The sequence below is a fragment of the Anolis carolinensis genome, chromosome 4, assembly GCF_035594765.1.
Source record: "Anolis carolinensis isolate JA03-04 chromosome 4, rAnoCar3.1.pri, whole genome shotgun sequence".
Taxonomy (NCBI): domain Eukaryota; kingdom Metazoa; phylum Chordata; class Lepidosauria; order Squamata; family Dactyloidae; genus Anolis; species Anolis carolinensis.
The window spans coordinates 137,876,270-137,897,328 of record NC_085844.1 but is presented as its reverse complement, the minus strand read 5'-3'; the positions used below and the strand labels follow the sequence as shown (position 1 = coordinate 137,897,328).

Sequence of the window (21,059 nt, the reverse complement as noted above, 5' to 3'; positions counted from 1 at the left end):
TAACATTGTTAAAATGTTCCCACTTTATTGTACAAAAATTCCTTAATAAAAATCATTTTTAAAAATTCCTTTTCTGAAACTGATTTGGAAGCCTTTCATTCTAGTGCGGATCATTATAGATCTGACTGAAAAAGCTCTTATTTTAAAATAAAATAGGGTTTTTAAGGGATGTCCTAAGCTGTCAAGTGCCCAAAAACAAAACAAAACCTTCCCAGTCACTAGATGGCACTTCTGAGCTTGCTACTGAGATCTCACAAATATTTTAATTCAGATGGTCATTCTAGATCAGGTATGGGTAATGTATGTGACCCCCTAGGTGCTTACCTCAGGCCATCCTCATTTTCCTTGTCCTCTTGGCATAAGGAGTGGTGGTCCGTGGCATCCTTATGCAGAAAGGATGGATGAGAAAGGCATGCAGCAGCTAAGAGCCCTTGGGAGCACTCAACCACCATTTATCTCGTCATCCTCCCGGCATAAGGACAGTGTGAGCGGCCCAGTCCTTTCGCCAAGAGGATAGCCTGAGGATGGCATGCAGTGGCTAAGAGCCCTCCAGAGCGCTCTCGGCCATCGCCTGTCTTGCCGTCCTCACAACATAATGCCGAGAGGACAGTCTGAAGATCAGGGGAGGAGGATCGGGACAGTCACTGCATGTCTCATAAGGCATAAGGATGAGCAGCCCTGTCCTTAAACAAGGAGGACAACTTGAGGATGACCCAGGCCCTGCCCTCTCCCAGCGCCCTCCCCCCTCAAACCCATTCCACATGCCAGGCTGCCCTCCCTCCCAGCCCAGCCCTCTGAGCTGGGCCCACAATGTGGCCCCAAAATAACTTTGTCCATGCCTGTTCTAGATGCACCCAAACAGGGTTAGATTGCCTCAAATTTGAGGATGATGGTGCTGGATGGATTTGAATGTTAATTTCACCTCCTTAGAATGTAGAGTTTACCTGTCTTGTTGTGCTTTTAAGTTTGAGCAGTGCATTCTGGATTCATTCTGGATTGCAGCACTTTATCAGCTACCTTGTGTTTACAAAAAATTCACATGTCACACTTTACCCAGTCTGTTTTTATAACTTCTCTGTTTTTAAATCATGTTTTATTAAGTTTGCTATTTTATCTTTATATGTTAGTGTTTAAATTTTATAATTGTGCATGTCTTTTCTCCATTTGATGTGTTTTATATTGTTATTGTTTTTATCTGGGCCCATGTAAGCCGCCCTGAGTCCCTTCAGGGAGATGGAGGTGGGGTATAAAAATAAAGTTGTTTTGTTGTTGTTGTTGTTGTTATTATTATTATTACCATTATTATTATAGCGGCAAATGGCATGTGAAGGAAAGCAGTTTATCATATTTCCCAAGATTGCTTTAAAAATAAAAAAAACAAGGGCAGTTACTCAGCTTTGTGTGTGTGTGTGTGTGTGAGAGAGAGAGAGAGAGAGAGAGAGAGGGAGGATGATCTGTGTTAGACTTCTCTTCTCGAGCAGTGATGCAATGTTTAAATAGTTAAGAAACTACTCAGCCCAGAACTGCTTTAAATTTTAAAAAACTGAAAGGAGTTGTAGTCATTGATCTCCTCTCCTTCCCTTAGGCCTCTTTGATCCCTTCTACGCTGCCATATAAAATCCAGATTATCGGCTTTGAACTGGATTATATGGCAGTGTAGAAGGGGCCTTTGTCACTGAACAGTTATAGTGCTTTTATTCCATTTTACCTGCCATGGTTCTGTCCTGTGGACTTCTGGGATCTACAGTTTAGAGAAGACCTTTTGAATTCTAAGACAGAGAGATCTTCTAGTGCTTTTGACCAAACTGCAAAGCACAGGATTTTATAGCGGTTAATATGGAGTTATAGTGCTGCAATTGTGTAGTTTGAAAGATCACAGTTTGGCTTCCTCTGAGAAAGAATCTGATCAGAAAACTCTACCCTGAATGCATTATTAAGATGGTCAGTGGGGTGAACCTTCACCCCAATAAAAATATTTTTGGGGATCTATTGAAGCCATCTCTTTTACACTCAGGGAATAACCCATCAAAGAAAAGTTTTATCCAGGTAAGGCTGGAAGCTGATTGATTGATTTTGCCCTCTTGAGCTTGCTGGCTCTGCATCCCTTCAAGCACATTCAATTTATTCAAGCTTCAGAGCTCTCCATATGGCTGAGCTCTTATGGTAGAATTGGAGTCTGCGGGACTAAGACTTAACCATCACAACAATATTCTCAGCATTAGAAGGAAATATGGGGTAAAAATCCTCTGATGGAAAGTTTCACGAATAAAATTATAGGATGGATTTCCTTTATCTACTGCCACACTTAAATTATGGTCTAAGCATTTATGGAACACAGAATGTTTTATGTTTGGATACACGCTTCATACCTCACAAGAATAACTTGACCGTTACTCCTCCTGGATTGATTTTAAATCTTTCACACAGTGATGAGAATCATTTGAAGAATAAAATCCCCCTCATAGCAGTGAGGTCCAAGTAAACTCAGATCAGGACTAGTCTATACATATGCTATTTGATTAGCATATAAAACAGGACAATATCAAATATCAGTGGTGAAGTGTAATTAGGTAACAGATACTATGGTAGATGTTTAGGCCCCAAGTTCCTGCTCATTTATGGAAAGTTTATCCTTGAAAGATGGATGTTGGGCCAGAGTTGGTCTTCACTTCATCTCCAGCTATGAATGGAGCTGTGGCTGGATCCATACTGCAACATAATGCAATTTGAACGGAATTATATGAACCTAAACTGAACATGTAATGAAGTTCAAATTGCCTTATATGACAGTGTAGATCCACCCTAAGTCTCACTGAGCACAGCTACTTTGCTACTCTCACCATGATAGGATAGGAGGGAAGAGAGGTGAATTCCAGGGATCTTAAATACCATCCAAATTTCCAATTTCTCAGTCATCACTAAAACACCTTCAGAAACTCTGCCATCTTCAGTTCGATGTAGTTTTGTGAAATTTTGTCTATTTGTGCTGTCTCTCTTAGGGTTTCCAGGCCCAGGTTCTAGGATGATCCTCAATCTTTACACAGTACATTGACAGGAGGGAATGTGAGGGGAATTCCTCATGGAAATTCTCTAATCATTGCATTGCAATGCCAGAGAAAGTAACACTCAGTAGAATGTTTCTTTATATATAATACAAAAAGATGCTAAGAATATTTAAAATGGGGAAAATATGACATTATACTTAGCCATCCATGCCTGCCCCATGCATTTTCCCAGGGAGAGGAAGGACAGGTTGCTTACCTGTAACCATGTTTCTTCGAGTGTACTCTGTGAATTCACACTAATGGAGAGGCTGCGCCTGCGCAGGTTCCAACGGAAACTCTTCCCAAGCTGAAGTTTAAATTTTGGCGGTAGCCACGCCCCTCCGTCCCCGGAGGGCATATAAGGCAGCCCTCGGCGGTTGCTCCCCAGTTCCTACGCCGCTAAGGCAACGAGGAAGGAAGAGGGTTTGCCAGAGGGGAAGGAAGGGCGGGCTTGTGTGAATTCACAGAGTACACTCGAAGAAACATGGTTACAGGTAAGCAACCTGTCCTTTTTCTTCGTGTACTCTGTGAATGCACACTAATGGAGACTAGCAAGCTTAGGTCTCGGAGGCGGGCTAAGCAAACCCTGACAACGAGATAATGTCCAAACATATGTTTATTAAACATCAATAACATGGTCCGAAGGACCCATTGAAGTATTGCATGAACACACGCATAATACCGAGAACAGTCCGGTAAGGCATGATATAAACAATCTAAGAAAACATGTGTAAGCCAGGCAAATCATTCCTCAAAGGAGGAAGGCAGTATCAAATAAGGCACAATATTTCAGAGAGAACAGTGCAAACATGTACTGAACAGGAAAACGACAAAAGAGTCGTATGAAAACATCCTTAGAGAAGGAACATATGAAGAAGCCCTTCAGGACAAACAGGATGACAAAACTGCTCTAGCAAAGGCTGAGTCCTTTAAGGTTTTCTGGTCTACCCTGTAGTGAGACACAAACGTAAGGGGGTTGGACCAGATAGCTGCCCTGCAAATAGAGTCCAGGGGAATGCCCCTTAGGAAGGCAGTCGACGTGGAGAGGCCCCTCGTCGAACGCGGGCGAACCGACGGGGGAGGCGGTCGTTTGGCTAGTTCGTAGGCCAGTTCAATAGCTTGAGCAATCCAATGAGACAGTCTTTGTGAAGAAATAGGATTGCCTAGTTTATCTGGGGCATGGGCCACAAAAAGTTTTGGGGTCTTTCGAATGTCTTTAGTACGGTCCCGATAGAAAAGGAGTGCCCTACGCACATCAAGAAGGTGCAGTCTCCGCTCAAGAGGAGACGAGGGGTCTGGAAAGAAGGCAGGAAGGACAATGTCCTGGTTAAGGTGAAAAGCTGAAACCACCTTGGGAAGGAAGGTGATGTCCGGACGGAGAACGGCGCGGTCATGATGAAAACGGAGGTAGGGTTCATCAACCCGAAGGGCCGCCAGCTCTGAGGGTCTGCGCGCCGAAGTTATGGCCACCAGGAAGGCAACTTTCCAAGAAAGGAGACGTAGGTCGGTCGAAGCCAAAGGTTCGAAAGGGGAGGCAGTGAGCTGGGAAAGCACGAGCTCGAGGTTCCACCCCGGAGTCGGAGGCTGAGACGGTGGGCAGATGTTATTGTATCCCTTCAAGAAGGTTTTGACGAGGTGATCAGAGAACAACGAGGGTTTACCATGTTGTTGAAAGCACCAGGATAGGGCGGCCAAGTAGGATTTCATAGAAGCAAGAGAAAGTTTTTGGTCTGCCAGAGACATAAGGAAGTCCAGCACTATCGGTATCGAGGTTGGAAAGGCAGTAATCCCTCGGGAGCGAAGAAAGGAGCGGAAGCGAGAAACCTTATAAGTGTAAGATCTGGTTGTAGCTGGCTTGTGAGCTGCGCGGAGGACCTCCTGCAGGTTGTGCGGGAGGGAGGTCAGGTGAGAATTCTCCAAGCAGTGAGATGTAGAGAGGGGAGATCCGGGTGTAGGATCTGGCCGTTCTCTCTGGACAATAGGTGTGGTAGAAGAGGCAGAGTGAAGGAGGTCGCTCTGGAGAGACGAAGAAGGGCCGGGAACCAAGGTTGGCGAGGCCAGGCTGGAGCTATCAGGATAGCTGACGTCGGTATCGACCGGAGTTTCTGTAGGACCTTTGGTATGAGAGGAAAAGGCGGAAAGAGGTAGATCGGTTCCGCAGACCAGTCGAGAAGGAAGGCGTCTCCCAGGCAGCCTGGAAAGGAGGACGGGGGAAGTCTCGCCCCGTACCGAGGCAACTGTGCGTTTTGGGGAGAAGCAAAGAGGTCCAGAGTGGGAAAACCCCATTTGTGAAAGAGAGAAAGAAGAGTCTCGGGATCGAGCATCCACTCGTGGGAGGAGGTCATCATCCTGCTGAGGGCGTCTGCTAGATTGTTCTGGATCCCGGGAAGGTGAATTGCCGTGACTTGGATGTTGCGGGCTATGCACCAGTGCCACAGCTGAGAGGAGAGAAGCATTAGCTTCCTCGAACCCGTGCCGCCCTGTTTGTTGATGTAGAAGACTGCTACTGTGTTGTCTGATTGGATGAGGATAGATTTTTGGGAGATCAGGCGGGAGAAGGCTTTCAGAGCCTTGAAGATGGCAAGGAGTTCTAGAAAGTTTATGTGATTGGCCTTCTCGGAAGGAGACCAGAGGCCTTGAACGGTGAGACCGCTCATGTGGGCTCCCCAGCCGAAATTGGATGAGTCTGTGGTTATGGTGGTCGAGGGAGGGATCGGGTGGAACGGAAGACCCTTGCAGACGTTGGAGAGGGACTTCCACCAGAGAAGCGACCGACGAACGTGGGGCGGAACGGAGAGAAACCTCGAGTTGAGGTGGCGAAATGGCTTGAAAACGTCTATAAACCATCTCTGCAGAGTCCGGAGATGGAGTCTGGCAAACGGGGTCGTGAGAACTGTGGAGGCCATGTGACCGAGCAGTACCTGGATGGATCGAGCCCGAACCCTCCGGTGGGTCTCGCAAAAGATGATCTGTTGGCGGAGGGCTAGGAACCTGTCGAGCGGGAGAGAGACAGTCCGAGAGATTGAGTCGAACAGGGCACCGATGAAGCGGATTTTGCTCGACGGAGTGAGGTGAGATTTTTCGGGGTTTAGTTGGAGACCGAGAGATTCTAGAAGAGAGAGGGTGTAGTTGACGTGACGTCGAAGAAGGACAGGGTCGGATTCGACGAGAAGCCAGTCGTCTAGATAAGGGAAGACTGTGATCCCCTGGAGCCGGAGGTGGGCAGCCACGACAGCGACGACTTTGGTAAAGACCCTTGGGGCCGTAACGAGGCCAAAGGGTAAAACGGTGAACTGGTAGGACTGGTCGAGAACTTTGAAAGAGAGGAAGCGCCTGTGGTTTTCTCGAATCGCCACGTGGAAATAAGCGTCTCGAAGGTCTATAGACACGAAGTAGTCTCCGCGCTGAAGCATCGGGAGGATGGAGGCGATGGAGACCATCCTGAACTTGGTTGGACGTATGAAGGCATTGAGCATGCGTAAGTCCAAAATTGGGCGGAGGCCCCCACCCCTCTTCGGGACCGTAAAGTATCTGGAGAAGAAGCTTTGAGGGTCCTGTACCGATGGAGAAGGCCGAATAGCCCCTTTGGCGAGGAGGGCGTCGACCTCTGCGAGAATTTCTTGAGAAGGGTTGGAGAGAAGGACCTGACCCGTGGGCGGGAGTTCCTCGAACTCTAAGGCATAGCCTTCTTGGACAATTTTGAGAACCCAGGCATCTGAAGTAATAGATTTCCACCGGTGAAAGAAGGGAGCCAGGCGGTCTAGAAAGAGACCATGAGGTTGATTCGGTGAAGGAGAGGGGTGCGGAGGAATGAGAGCTGCATCGGTACCGTAGAAAGAGTCTTTGGAAAGAGAGATGGCGTCAGGAACGCCGGAGAGGTTGACCAGCGGTGGGGGTGGCCCGGCCGCGTTGTCTTTGTGGTTGAGCAGCCCGACGGGGCTGTTGGCGGTTCTGGTTGTTCGATACCGAGGGACGCCTGAAGGATTGATGGCGGTAAGAGGGAGGCGGGAAGCGACGAAAGCGTTGAGGAAACCACTTGGTGCGGTGAGCTTGGGGTTGATCGCCGCATTTAGTGGCCAGAACTTTAAAGTCATGGTTGGTTTTGAGCTTGTCGTCGGTGCCAGAATTAAAGAGGCCCATGGCGTCGAAGGGGAGATCCTCGATGACCTGCCTCGAGGAGGAAGACAAACCGGACGACCTCAGCCAGGCGTGGCGACGAATGGCAATGGCGTGGGCGATCATCTTGCCGGCCGTGTCGCCCGTATGCTTAGCCATCTGGATTTGGTGATGTGCTAGCGAGTCGGCCTCTTGTTGGAGGGTGGACATAACCGACCGGTCTTCGTCGGACAACTTCGAGAAGAAGGGCTGAGCTTTTTCCCAAAGGATCTGCTGGTAGGCCCCCATACAGGCCCCTTAGTTCGCCATTCTACAAAGTAGAAGGGCCCCGGAGTAGAGCTTTCGGCCGACCGCGTCAAATCTCTTGCCCTCTCTATCTGCAGGGGTAGTGGATTCACGACCGGAAGTTTGAGAAGCTTTAACAACCATGGAATTTGGGTCGGGATGGTGTTTAAGCCATTCTAAGGTGTCGTCATCTGTACGATACCAAGACTCAATCCTCTTCGAGGTAGGAGGAATCGAGGAAGGAGTCTTCCACGATGATTGGATGACATCCAGGAGGTAAGGCAGAAACGGCAAAAGCGTGGCCGGGGGGGCCTGGGCTTGGACCCGTTTGAAAACCGGGTCAGACACTGCCTTAGAGGTTTGTTTGATTTCTAGACCCAGGGCATCAGCCATTCTAACCATCTGTTCGGAGAAGGCCCGAATGTTGTCGGTAGGCGAAGGAGGGTCCACCTCATAGGCATCATGAGGAGGAGAGAGATCAAGGCCTAGAGATACCACCGAGGCCGAGAGAGCGGAATCAGGGCGATCGATATCAATCTCATCGTCCTCAGCCCCTTGAGGGGACTGAGGGGGAGACGACAACACAGTCTCTGGTGGTGGCAAAGCCTCAAGAGCAGGAGCCATCTGTGGCCGAGGTTCCTTAGAGGCCGAGGCCTGGGCCGCTCGAGCCAGGCGGGCGGTTTGTCTACCCCGCTCCGGTGTCGAGGTCGGGGGAAAAAGCTGTTGTCGAGACGGGCGATGAGAGGCAGCAGGTCGAGGAGATGGCACCCTGACCACTGTCTGGGTAGAGTGGTGGGGTGAGTCCTGCAGTTCGCCATCAGAAAGTTGCTGAGGAGAAGGTTGACGAGGCCGCTGAGCGGGAGGGATTGGAGAGGACTTTCTGGACGAAGTCGCCGAAGAGGGGACGTCCATCTTGGAGGAGGCAGAGGAGGAGGAACGCTGGGTAGCCCTCTTCTTTGCGAGCGGTTGCTTTGACGAAACCCTCATGGATTTTCCCGGTGTAGGCGGGACCATAGCTGAGTCGGATTGTGTCCGACGAGCTTCCTCATGCGCCCTCTTAAAGGCGATCTTCATCGCAGAGGTCGATGGAGGGGCCCCGAGATGGGATCGGGCCGAGGAAACGGAGGCCACCGAGCTCGATGTCGAGGAAGGGCCGACTCGACCGGAACGTGTCGACATCGTGGCCGTGGTGAGTGTGCACGGCGGTTTGGCGGCTTTAGCCGATCTGGAGGCTCTGGACGCCCTGGACGAGACCGAGGGAGCTTTAGCCGTTGGAGCCGACATCGATCTCGGGTCGACCGACGGCTTCGTGCCCGAAGTCGACGGAACGGGTTCAGGAGCAAGCGATTTTTCGTAGAGCGCTGCTCTAAGCCTCGCGGCTCTATTTTTCCTAGCCTGAGCCGTCAGGGCCAGGCAGAAACGGCAGGTACCGACGACATGTGCCTCCCCGAGGCAGTAGAGGCACTTGGCGTGGCCGTCGGAATCGGGAATTTTAGCGGCACACTGAGTGCAGCGCTTGAAGCGAGTCGTAGACATGAGAGTCCGAAGTGAACCTTGCGGCGGAAAAAAAGGAACTGGGGAGCAACCGCCGAGGGCTGCCTTATATGCCCTCCGGGGACGGAGGGGCGTGGCTACCGCCAAAATTTAAACTTCAGCTTGGGAAGAGTTTCCGTTGGAACCTGCGCAGGCGCAGCCTCTCCATTAGTGTGCATTCACAGAGTACACGAAGAAAAAATAGAGTAGATACAGATTATTCCCACTATGATCTCTGATCCTTGACTGGAGATAAGAGTGATCATTCCACACTCCATGCTGTACTTTCAGAATGCAAAAACAATAGACACGGGAGCAGAAAATACTTCTGTTAATACTAACTATTCATAGCAGTGGAATTTCTCCATACCGTTTCGACCTTCCCAACTGGAAAAGTCAATAGTATACAGCACCTATTCCTTTCTCTAGTTTTGGGAATAGGGATGCTTGGCAGTCTAGTGGAAATCACTACAGACAGTATTAGGTCCAGGGGATGCCATTATTTAACTTAAAATGACTTCTCAGCATGCAAATATAGTGAAGGTTCTCCTGTTCGACTTCATAATGAGAATAATCAGCCAACTTATTTAGTATACGGATGTCAATAGCTTATTCTTATTCTTACCATCACCAGTATTCAGTACATTCCAACTATTTCCCTAAACCAGAAATCAAAGCGTGCAAATTAATGACATATCACTGCCTTGCCCAAAGCGGTATCTTGCGGATGTTCTGGACTACAATGGACAATGTTTTTCTATATTATCTGGAGATGGTAGGAATCAAAGAGCAACATTTTTAGAGAGAATCATGTTAAAAACATGGGGTTTTTTTTTTGTTCCTCTGTTTTGAGGGCTAGCAGTATACACTGTACTTGTCTCTTATTTTCCCACCTTCTTCCTGGGCTTCCAATTTTCCCTTCTTTCAGGTTCATCATGTTGGTTCAGTATCTGCTTTTCACTCTTCTTTCTGGTTTAGTGAAGGAAAAGGTTTTTGCCTGACATTAAGTCTAGTCGTGTCCGACTCTGGGGGTTGGTGCTCATCTCCATTTCTAAGCCGAAGAGCCGGCGTTGTCTGTAGACACCTCCAAGGTCATGTGGCCGGCATGACTGCATGGAGCGCTGTTACCTTCCCGCCGGAGCAGTACCTATTGATCTACTCACATTGGCATGTTTTTGAACTGCTAGGTTGTCAGAAGCTGGAGCTAACAACGGACACTCACTCCGCTCCCCGGATTCGAAACTGCGACCTTTCGGTCTGCAATTTCAGCAGCTCAGCACTTTAACACATTGCTCCCCTATGCTAATTACAAATGGATATAGGTAGATATCAGGCCACCTCCCCAAAAGTGGGGATTTGGCTTCTGCACAGCAAATGTGAGTGAAAACACCGAATTCACAAGTATTTGCATCAGTATGGAAGGGCCCTGAATTCCTCCTGTATCTGACATTTAAGTAATCTGGTTATCAACCAAACTAGCCTCCACATGAATTCAAGAAGCTAGCCTAATGATTAGTAATTTAAGATACAATTTTAATGTGTTCCATGGCATCTCATGACCTGAACCAAGGATGTCCACAGCTTCACTATTATCCCATAATACATTACAACAGATGAGCGGATTAATTTTGATTCAGAAAAAAGGAGCACAGGGAAAAAACATGGATACTAGATGACAAAAAGCAACTGAAGAACCACAAAAAACCATTACCTTCCACGGTATAATGGATAAGAATAAAGGAAATGGTACTTTTTATTCATGTCAGAAGTGACTTGAGAACATACTGCAAGCTGCTTCTGGTGTGAGAGAACTGGCCGTCTATAGAGACGTTGCCCAGGGGACGCCCGGATGTGTTACCATCCTGCTGGGAGGCTTCTCTTATGTCTTAGGAAATGATATAATAATTAAAGAAGTAATGATGAAGATACAGATGCATGAAACAACACATATTACAAAAATACGAACAAAAAATAAATCAGAAAGTAAGGAGAGAAAAAAGAATGATCATAAACAATTGTATATAGCACTTCTCATACATTTTCTTGCTATTCTACCATTAAAAAACTTTCAGGGTATAACTTTCAAAATTATAATTCTCGCATGGCAAGGGGTGCAATGGGAGGCCGGAAAATAATTATCTTATAATAGAGGCATTAGTGGGATTTACATGCATTGTTTAAAAGGGAAAAGTTTCATATTAAAGTATTATAAGACTATGTGGCCAAGTTGGTATTGTAATGAATATTAAAGCAACATTATTATAATAAGTCTAACACTGCTTCAGTAGAAATGCCAGCAGCATTTCTCAAAGTAGAGATGCTGAGGTTGAATTCCTGTTTCATTGTTCAAGGCCTGCTCAATTTCCTCAAATACAATGCCAATATTTTAAGGACAGAAGGAAAAAAGGAAGGGGAAGAAGATAGGCTCGTAATGATTGCTATGGGAAAAAAATGGAAATAAACCCAATTTTATCCTATATGAACCAACTGAAAGTGCATTGAGCTTTCCATAATAGCTATATTAGCCAACAACAGCAGTTCATTTTGTTCAGCAGCAAATACAGATGGAAAAGAACTGTTGTACTTCTTTAAAACCCTTAATTATATGTATTTGATTGTTCTTTTTCAGAAAACTTGGTTAATGTAATCTTTTCATAGAACTGTATTTGATTCTCAAGCCATTCAAATAAATATCTGTTGTTGAGTATATTTTTCTGCATTTTGTTCAACGTATTATGGATTTGTTTTGATTCTTCCTGTATTATGTGTCCATTATATGCTATTTAATTTTTAGACCTGATATTACAAAGCATGGAAACGGTGAAAGGAAGTATATACTCTCAAGTATCACTGAGGTTGGAGAAAAAAGAACGACAGTTAGTTTTATGTCCCAATTTTTTGATTACATAAATAAAGCCCAAAATAAAAGAAGCCCCGGGGGCACAATGGGTTAAACTCTTGTGCCAGCAGGACTGCCCACCAAAAGATCGGCGGTCGAATCCGGGGAGTGGGGTGAGCTCCTGTCTGTCAGCTCCAGCTTCCCATGTGGAGACATGAGAGAAGCCTACCACAGAATGGTAAAACATCCGGGTGTCGTCCCCTGGGCGACGTCCTTGCAGACAGTCAATTATCTCACACCAGAAGCGACTTGCACAAGTCGCTTCTGATATGAAAAAAATTCCCAAAATCTATTTGCCCTACAGAAATGGTAAAACCTGTTAATTAAAAACTCGCTCTATGTCTGGATTCCCTGTTATACTGTGAATAAGTATTCAGAATTCCAGTTCTGCCTGAGCTTTATAGATTTTAATGCATAAATTATTTATGGCCCATATTTTCCTCAAGGTGGCTTACACATTAAAAATATTACAATTATAACAATTCCAAAAACCAATACTGAATTAAAATTAAACTATTAGCCATACTAAAAATGTACATTTTGAAACAGATTTTGCAAGTTAATCCAATTTAAAACAATCCAGCACTTGAAGCTCTTTTCTTACAGTTCAACATTCAAATAAAAGGTCTTTGTGGGTCCACGGAAAATGTTCAAAGAGAAAACTATTATTGCCTCCCTAGGGAGGGAGTTCCAAAATGTAGGGGCAGCCAAGGCCTTCTTCTGTGTTCCCACCTCTGGTCTGGTAGCATGCAAAGATATTGTGTGTCACAAATGACACAAAAAAGGCCACGTGTGACGTGCAGTCTCTACTTTACCCACATCTGCTCTAGAGAGGGAGGTTTGCAAAGGTGTCACTGACGACTGTATCTGTAATGGTGGCGTAGGGTAGCTGTGCACCATGTTTTTTTTATTCAACCACAGTATTAGAGAAGTTGGAGTGGTGTCCTCCTTGCTATATTTTCATAGGAAAGTGAAGACCTTTTAGTTTCTGCAGGCCTCTGGGGGCAGATGGTTGATGACTTTTGTGTGTGTGTTTGTGTATAGGTTTGCTTTGATGTCTTTTTCCTTAGTCCTACTCAATAAGAAATGTTATAAAGTGAATATGCTCCTTGTCTTAGATTGTTGTCCAGATTACAATTAGACTATTTTTTCCTGTGCTCATTTACAAATTAATACTATAGTTCATGATCCTGGAGACTGAGGAAAAATAATTGTATGGCACCCCAAAAAGATCCTTTAGGGAAGGTCCTAGTAGATCTTTCTACAATCTTCAACACTATGGTCATAAAGATATCTTGACTCTAGTGTAAATGCAACACAAGCTTTACACAGATCAATGTCTGCCATTCAGTGCAGTTTAGAAACCAAAAATTCACAAATTCCAGTTCATTAATGTACAGCAGAATCACATGATACAGTGCGGCTGGACTCAGGCTTCAGGCCTGAATGGTCTCCCAGGAAAATCCTTGTATTTAGGACACACACATGTCTATGGGTAGCCTTTTTATTGAGTTTATACATGCAGGAATTTCTTTCACAGGGAAATATTAAAACACAAGAATCTATACCTGGGATCTGAAGTAGCACTAAGAAACTGAACTATATGATTATGGTACATGCTTAGATGTTATCAAATTCTTGATTAAATGGGGGACAATCCAAATAAGTGTGATATTATATCATATCCAAAACGAACCTCTCATTTTGGTTTGTTCTATTTAAAGGGGGCAGGAGGAACTTACCAATTTGCAGTCAGTTGGTTTACCATTCATATCAACAGCTGGAGGTGTAAGATAGCCCCAATTACGGCCTTTGTTGAAACTTATTAGAGTTGTGACTTTTCCATCTATCTTTTGATTGGCCAGAAACACTCCTTTGACACCTCTCACCTATAAGTTAAATACAAAATGCAAAACAATTACTAAGCAACATTTATATGTGTTCCAGCATACAAATATTTGTGTTTCCCTTAGTAAAGGTAAAGGTTTTCCCCTGACATTAAGTCTTGTCGTGTCTGACTCTGGGAATTGGTGCTCATCTCCATTTCTAAGCCGAAGTGCCTCCAAGGTCATGTGGCCGGCATGATTGCATGGAGCGCCATTACCTTCCCGCCAGAGCGGTACCAATTGATCTACTCACATTTGCATGTTTTCAAATTGCTAGGTTGACAGAAGCTGGGGCTAACAGTGGAAGCTCACCCCACTCCCAGGATTCGAACCGCCAACCTTTCGGTCAGCAAGTCCAGCAGCTCAGCAGTTTAACCCGCTGGGGAAAACAGATGGAGAAAAGGAGAATGCCATCTGCTCATCAGCTTCAGACTTAAATTCAAGGTGATTTCCTCTAGCTAACACTCATTATCAGCAAAATAAAGTCAGCAAAATAAGTTAGTATACTTCATTTGAATGTTCATTTTGGGAACGTAAAAACATCAGTACGCATAGAAAACAAATAATTCTCATGGGTAATCTTGAAAACAATAGTAGGATTTACAAAGGTGCTTGCTTTATATGGCTAACCCATTCTTGGGGTTATTTTGGGTTATGTGCAGCAAATTTCAGATATTTAAGTAATCACAAACATCTTAACCCTTTTAGGAATGCTTTGTATTCCTTTTCTGAAGACAAAACAATAAACAATATTGTAAGCCGCCCTGAGTCCCCTGATGGGTGAGAAGGATGGGGTAGAAGTGATGTAATAAATAAATAAATAAATAAATAAGCAATATTTATCTGGTAAGATTTGTCCAATAATCAAAACATCTTTAGTTGACGTTTGTCTCCTAGGTATTTGAGGCTATTTTGTTGTATGCTTAAAAATTCAGAGGAACATAGATAAATTGTTTGAAAGATTTGCAGTAATAAGAAACATTTGCAACAAATCCATTATAGCAAAAGAGTGTTTCAAACTCAAAACATCCAAAATAATTGCAGACAGCTGAAAAATGGTATTAGGAATCAGCAAAAAAAAAAAAAAGGGGGGGGGATCAATAAAACTAGGATCCAATGTAGAACAGGCATTTTACCTCCAGGATATCTATTAGCACATTCTCTTCAGGTTGCTTAGTGCTCCTGACATTCTCTAATACGATGGAATAGGAAATACCCTGTGGGTCAGACTGGTAGAGGTTGTACGTGTCAGTCTGATACCACTCCTGGATAGCAACAAACACTTGGCTCTCATCAGTGCTGATAATCTGTAAATCCTGAAGTGAGAAAGATCAATACAAAATGCAATGTACATCAGACAACACACATTTGTAACCTACTCATGCTTGCAAGATGTCTGAATGAACCTATTGCAATTCCCATCCACAAACCAATCTGGCTGGTATTATCTGGAGGAGAAAAGCTGATGATCAAAGGTCACATTGTGCTACCTGATTATATCTACAAGATGGATAAGAGCCAATGGATTCCATATGATTAAAATGCCAAATCTAAGAAATGTAAATAGGTAAGGGGAGGACAGAAGGAATAGTTTTGGAACGAGTGATTGAGTTTACTTGTGCAGCTACCAGCAAGATACCCACAAGATATGTAAGGGGACTGGTGTGGTTCATTCCTAGATCGCATCATACAATAATATGAAGGTGCATATTTCTGAAAACAATTACCAGTACAACAGTCTGTTCTCTAGCCAACTGTTGCGGGCTTCTACCTTTTCTTTGGGCTTAGATGAGGGGAACGAGTGGCAGTGCAGTTTTAGGTTGCAGGCTGAGAATAAGGACTTCTTGAGATAGTAAGAGATGTTACAGAAACAAAAGGATCTGGAAACATCCAACAGATGTGGTGCAAAAATAGAAAAAGTCTCAGGATGTTGAAAAGCATGATTTTATTATTGAAAATAGCCTAATTTGACCTTATAAGGATGTCCATGGAAAAAAATACAATAACATAATGTTCTGCCTCCTACTTTGTAAATTATAAATTACCAGAATGGGCATTGGTGACATTTTTTTAAGAATCCCTAGAAGTTGATGTTAAGGTTGTAATGTAAGTTTGATATTATTTTGTAATTGTACAAATGGATTTTGCTTAATATTCATTTGATAAGATTGAGAAAGCATATATGTAATTTGTTGTAAGATAAATGTACATATATGTACATATAAACATCAGGAGAAAAATGCTTCTGGAACATGGCCATACAGCCCAGAAAACTTACAGCAACCCAGTGATTCCAGCTATGAAAGCCTTCGATAACACATTGTACATATACTGAATTTTGCAAACTATAGTCATAATTACTGCTGCCAATAAATTGTCCCCATTTCTTATAAGAGATAAGAAATCAGGACAATTCATATCTATCTATCTATCTATCTATCTATCTATAGGTCAAAACACATTGTATTTTCAATAGTAAAATAATCATTTGTTCAATAGTCTCAGACATTGGTCTTTTTTCTACATCACAGAGATATTATAGAACTTTCTGAAGAATGAATGACTCTTGCAAATGCTCAGAGCAGAGCAGAAACAACATTGAGAAATTGGCTCTGGATCAGGAAAGAAGGAAGCAAAGGAATAATTCATTTTGAAGATGATTACCTTGGCCAAAGCGTATTTTGGCAATTTCATCTGTATAAACTCATTCCGAAGGTAAGACACATAATATTTTGTTTGATTTGCTGATGATGTCTGTGGAAGCAAAAAGCAGTTGGGAGGACAAAGTCAGAGTGCAATTTTTCATCAGAAGGAAGTTAGGACTATTACTGGTTTATAAAAGAAAGACTTCAGCAATGGCTTATATATATATATATAAATGCTACTGTATCCACTATAGAAGTTCTACTAAAATCAAAGCGGATATATGAGCAGCTACTTTTTGGTGGTATTTCTACATTGTTCTCCAATATGTTTGCTGCTTCATTCTACCTTTTCTTTCCTGACTGGGGGAGGGCTCTTTTGGGGCTGTTCCATTATTTCTTCAGTGTCTCATTATTTGTGACCCACACAATATTCACCACTGTTTTAACCAATTCTCTCTTCCCTATCTTCCCTGACTGCTTCATTTCAGAGAAAGGAAAAGAGGCCATGAGGGGTACATCTTCACTGGCACAAAGTGGGGGGGGGGGGGGAGAAGCAGAGGGTCCACATCACAGTGGCTGCATAGCCCACAGACTGTAATGCGGCCTTGAACTGTGTTAAGAGCAGTTCCGGGATACTCCAGAGCTTCTCCAAAACTCCACTGTGTAACCTGTTGTGCTGCTTCCTATTGGGGGCCGGGGTATAGCATTTACCTTGCCCTATCAATTTGCTGTTTGCAGTGCCTATCTGGACCAAAAATTGCCCTTGACACTGCTCACAATCTGGAGTTATGATATCCAGAGCATGACGTGATCAGAGAAAAGAGAAGAGAAAAAGAGTCCAGTGTCCAGCTCCATTTTTGTGCCTTGTAATAATAATAATTATTATAATTATAATTATAATTATAATTATTGACACAACAACATAGTATGACACAGAAAACAAGATAGATATGCTGGATTTCGTGTCACAAAACCACAAGTCGAACACTTCCCAAGTGTTTAGGACTGTGTGATGTATTTTTCTGGGATCTGTGCACATCATCCGAAAATATATCACACAGTCCTAAACACTTGGGAAGTGTTCAACTTGTGGTTTTGTGACACAAAATCCAGCATATCTGTCTTGTTTGCTGTGTCATACTATGTTGTTGTGTCAATAATAATAATAATAATAATAATAATAATAATAATAATAATAATTTTATTTTTGTACCCTGCCTCCATCTCCTGGAAGCGACTTGGGGTGGCTTACATATGGCACAAAGTAAAAAAAACAAAAACATGGCCAACTATAAACAAGAAGAAGGGAAAGGGATAGTGCAAGTTGTAGCTAAGAAACAAGGGCATGGAATGAAAGTGCTATGCTGTATCACAATTGCAGTAATTGGGCTAGACATTCTCAAAAGCTTGTCTAAACATCCAAGTCTTCAATTCCCTCTGGAAGGAGGACAGGGTGGGGGCCTGCCTAATCTCCCTGGGGAGGGCATTTCAAAGCCGGAGGGCCACCACCGAGAAGGAACTCTTCCTTGTCCCCACCAACCATGCCTGTGACGGCGGTGGAACCACGAGGAGAGCCTCCCCGGCAGATCTTAATGCTCGCGCAGGTACATGGGGGAGATGAGGTCACGAAGATAGACATTGTGAATGTCAGATGGACAGGGGCAATATAGGGGCTGTAGTCAAGTTACACTGAACCAGTTCTGGCACCACTTTGTCATCCAGCCACTAGGCCAGCTGAGGACCATGCAGTGCAGATGCTACCCAACTCCTGAGCCAGCTTGAGGGTGTGGAGCATAGTCTCCAGTGATGCTGATGTGGATGATCCACTCTGGATCAGCATTGCCATTTCAGGCCTTTCAAAATGCACTCAAAGACAGGGATGGGGACCCGGGTGAATTTCATCATTCTGAATATGAGTTGTTCACCCCATGTTCTAAATTACTCATTCTAGAAAGTGGGGGCAAGGCCACCAAAGAGAAAAACAAGTTATAAATCAGATGCTGCATTACTACGGCATTCTCATGGTTTTCAAAGCAAATTAAAAGTTGTTCAAATAAATAAAAAAACAGTTAACTAAAAGCAACTTAATGGGACATGATCAGAGATTTTCAAAGAAGATTTTTTTTTAACAATGGAGATAAAGTGACAGAACATAGTTTTCTACTTTCGTCTGGCTTTTCCTTTCTGTTCTGCACATTACAAGCAGGAGTGAACTTGGAAGACTTTCAGGTATAGAGATCATGAACTCATTAATAGCAAAAGTGCCCAGCAGACACTGCTGAATGTTTCTTTTTAACAAGATATAAATAAATGCAGAAATTTCTGAGAAGGTTCTGTAATATTTGAGGAAAGTGACAGTTATAAATGTTATTTGTTTTTTAATGATCAATGGTATGTTCAAGGATGCAGGTTCTTATCCTACTGACTAAATGAACAAATAGTTTAGATTTCCATTTTTCTCCTTTTTTGCTGACATTGTAGTCAGTGAAAAGCTCAGATTAATCATTTTCACTGTATGTTTTGAACGCAATATATATGCAGCTACACACAGATGCTTCATAATTAATCACTATTGTATCTGCTGCCCTTTACTTTGTGTTCTCCTGAAATGCTCTGAGAAATTGCTGGAACAGAAAGCCCAAGAATCTGCATGACCAACTGGCAGAAGACTATTCTTTGATATCCTTCCTACCCCAATCTAGTTCATAGGCAGATTCATGACAATGTGTTTAAGGAGCTAAATGTTTGAGATTACAAGATCATGGCAACCAGGTAGGAAACTGAAACGGTTGTCCTGCACACATCATTCATTCCAGTTAGGCCATCAGAAATCATTGTGTCAAAAAAGGTGTGTGTGGGGGGGGGGGGGGGGGGGAAGAGAAGCTATCGAAGAAGGGAGACATCCACATAATATCAACACACACCTCCCTTCATCAAAGCAATACTTTCAACTGGAGGAAACACATGGGAAAATGACATAGCATCCTGCATTCTATTTCAATTTGTTTGATTTATCATAGCATGAAAAAATCATCGTGGATATTAGGTACTGGGAGTGAATGAAACGGACCAAGAAACTCATACAGTAGAGTCTCACTTATCCAACATAAACGGGCCGGCAGAATGTTGGATAAGCAAATATGTTGGATAATAAGGAGGCATTCAGGAAAGGCCTATTAAGCATCAAATTAGGTTATGATTTTACAAATTAAGCACCAAAACATCATGTTATACAACAAATTTGACAGAAAAAGTAGCTCAATACGCAGTAATGCTATGTAGTAATTATTGTATTTACGAATTTAGCACCAAAATATAATGATGTATTGAAAACATTGACTACAAAAATGCGTTGGATAATCCAGAACGTTGGATAAGTGAGACTCTACTGTAGTTTGGATTGCTAATAAGAAAATACAATTTTCTGTATACAATTCAAATTTCTCAGTTTCACCTAGAATATTGTTATTCTGCAGTAGCTGAAACTCCAAATGGCAAATTCACCAAGTACACTCAGAAGATCCCTACTTTCCCAGTCATTCAGTATAGAAGCAATAACACTGACCTATCTAAAAAGACTGTTGAGAGGAATACAAGCCAAAATACAGGAAAGATACTTTGACTATTCTAGAGTAATATAAACACACTAAATATGTTTCAATAGTTTGCTTTCCAGTTTAGAGAGAGAGAAAGAGAGAGAAGAAACGAGCTCAGGCAAGTATCCAAAGCGGAGAGCTGAAATACAAATGTCCTCTGTTCAACTGGGAAGCTACAGCTGAGCTGGTCAAACCTGCTTCAAATTCATCCTTACAGTCTACCATGTCAGTGGTCTACAACTCCGAGAAATCCCAGCCAGTTTACCAGATGTTAGGATTTCTGGGAGCTGAAGGCCAAAACATCTAGGGACCCACAGGTTGAGAACCACTGTACTATATCTTTCTAGTCTTTCTTTGTTACAGCAGCAGCAATCCTGAACAAGCTAGTCACCAATAAGCTCCACTGAGCATAGGAAGACTTGTTTCCATTAACTTATATTAGTTACATTACCTGGAGGAATATGTAGTTATCCTGCACTGTTAAAGTGTTCTTGTCAATGCTACCAGAGAAGGTCGATCTCAGTGTTTTATCAGAGCAGTTCAGAAGATGACATGCCATGTAGCGAAAATCTAAAATGACCAAGGAAAAATAAGACACCATGTTTTGAACATACCAACATTCTTCTCCAACAGTTAGCTACAGCAATTAATTGGTTAGGATTTCTATATCAACATCTTCTTCAGAAAAGGCACCCTACAACGTACGTAAAACACAGTACAGCACCATTAAAACCATAATTCAAAAATTACATAATAGAATGTAAAATATCTAGCAACAAAATATACATATCACTTGTCTGTCCTTTGAGAGATTGCACAAATAAATGTATTTAACTGCAAAGGGGGCAGCGTGATGTTGACTATGAGAGAGTTCAAAAGCCAGGGTGCCTTCCAAAAAAAGGTCCTGCAACTTGCGCTTGCCCTATGGCAGTGTTTTTCAAACTATGCTCCTCCAGGTATTTTGGACTTCAGCTCCCAGAAATCTCAGCCTGTTTACCAGCTGTGGGAACTTGTGGGAGCTGAAGTACAAAACATTTGGAGGAGCACAGTTTGAG

General features: G+C 43.4%; 1 protein-coding gene across 6 annotated transcripts in view; it reads right to left on the bottom strand.

Annotated features, from left to right (window-relative positions):
• The window catches only part of sorcs2 (sortilin related VPS10 domain containing receptor 2), a 235,375-nt gene that overhangs the window by 55,086 nt on the left and 159,230 nt on the right, over positions 1 to 21,059 (bottom strand). For all 6 annotated transcript variants that reach the window (XR_010005741.1, XM_062979510.1, XM_016993086.2 and 3 more), the window contains exons 7-10: positions 20,456 to 20,574; positions 16,428 to 16,517; positions 14,900 to 15,079; positions 13,620 to 13,766 (exon numbers count right to left, since the gene is read on the bottom strand). Coding sequence is in view for 5 of the 6 variants with exons in the window: in XM_062979510.1 (XP_062835580.1) it covers positions 13,620 to 13,766; positions 14,900 to 15,079; positions 16,428 to 16,517; positions 20,456 to 20,574 (536 nt within the window). In the remaining variant the exon portion in view is untranslated. The remainder of the gene's footprint in view (positions 1 to 13,619; positions 13,767 to 14,899; positions 15,080 to 16,427; positions 16,518 to 20,455; positions 20,575 to 21,059) is intronic.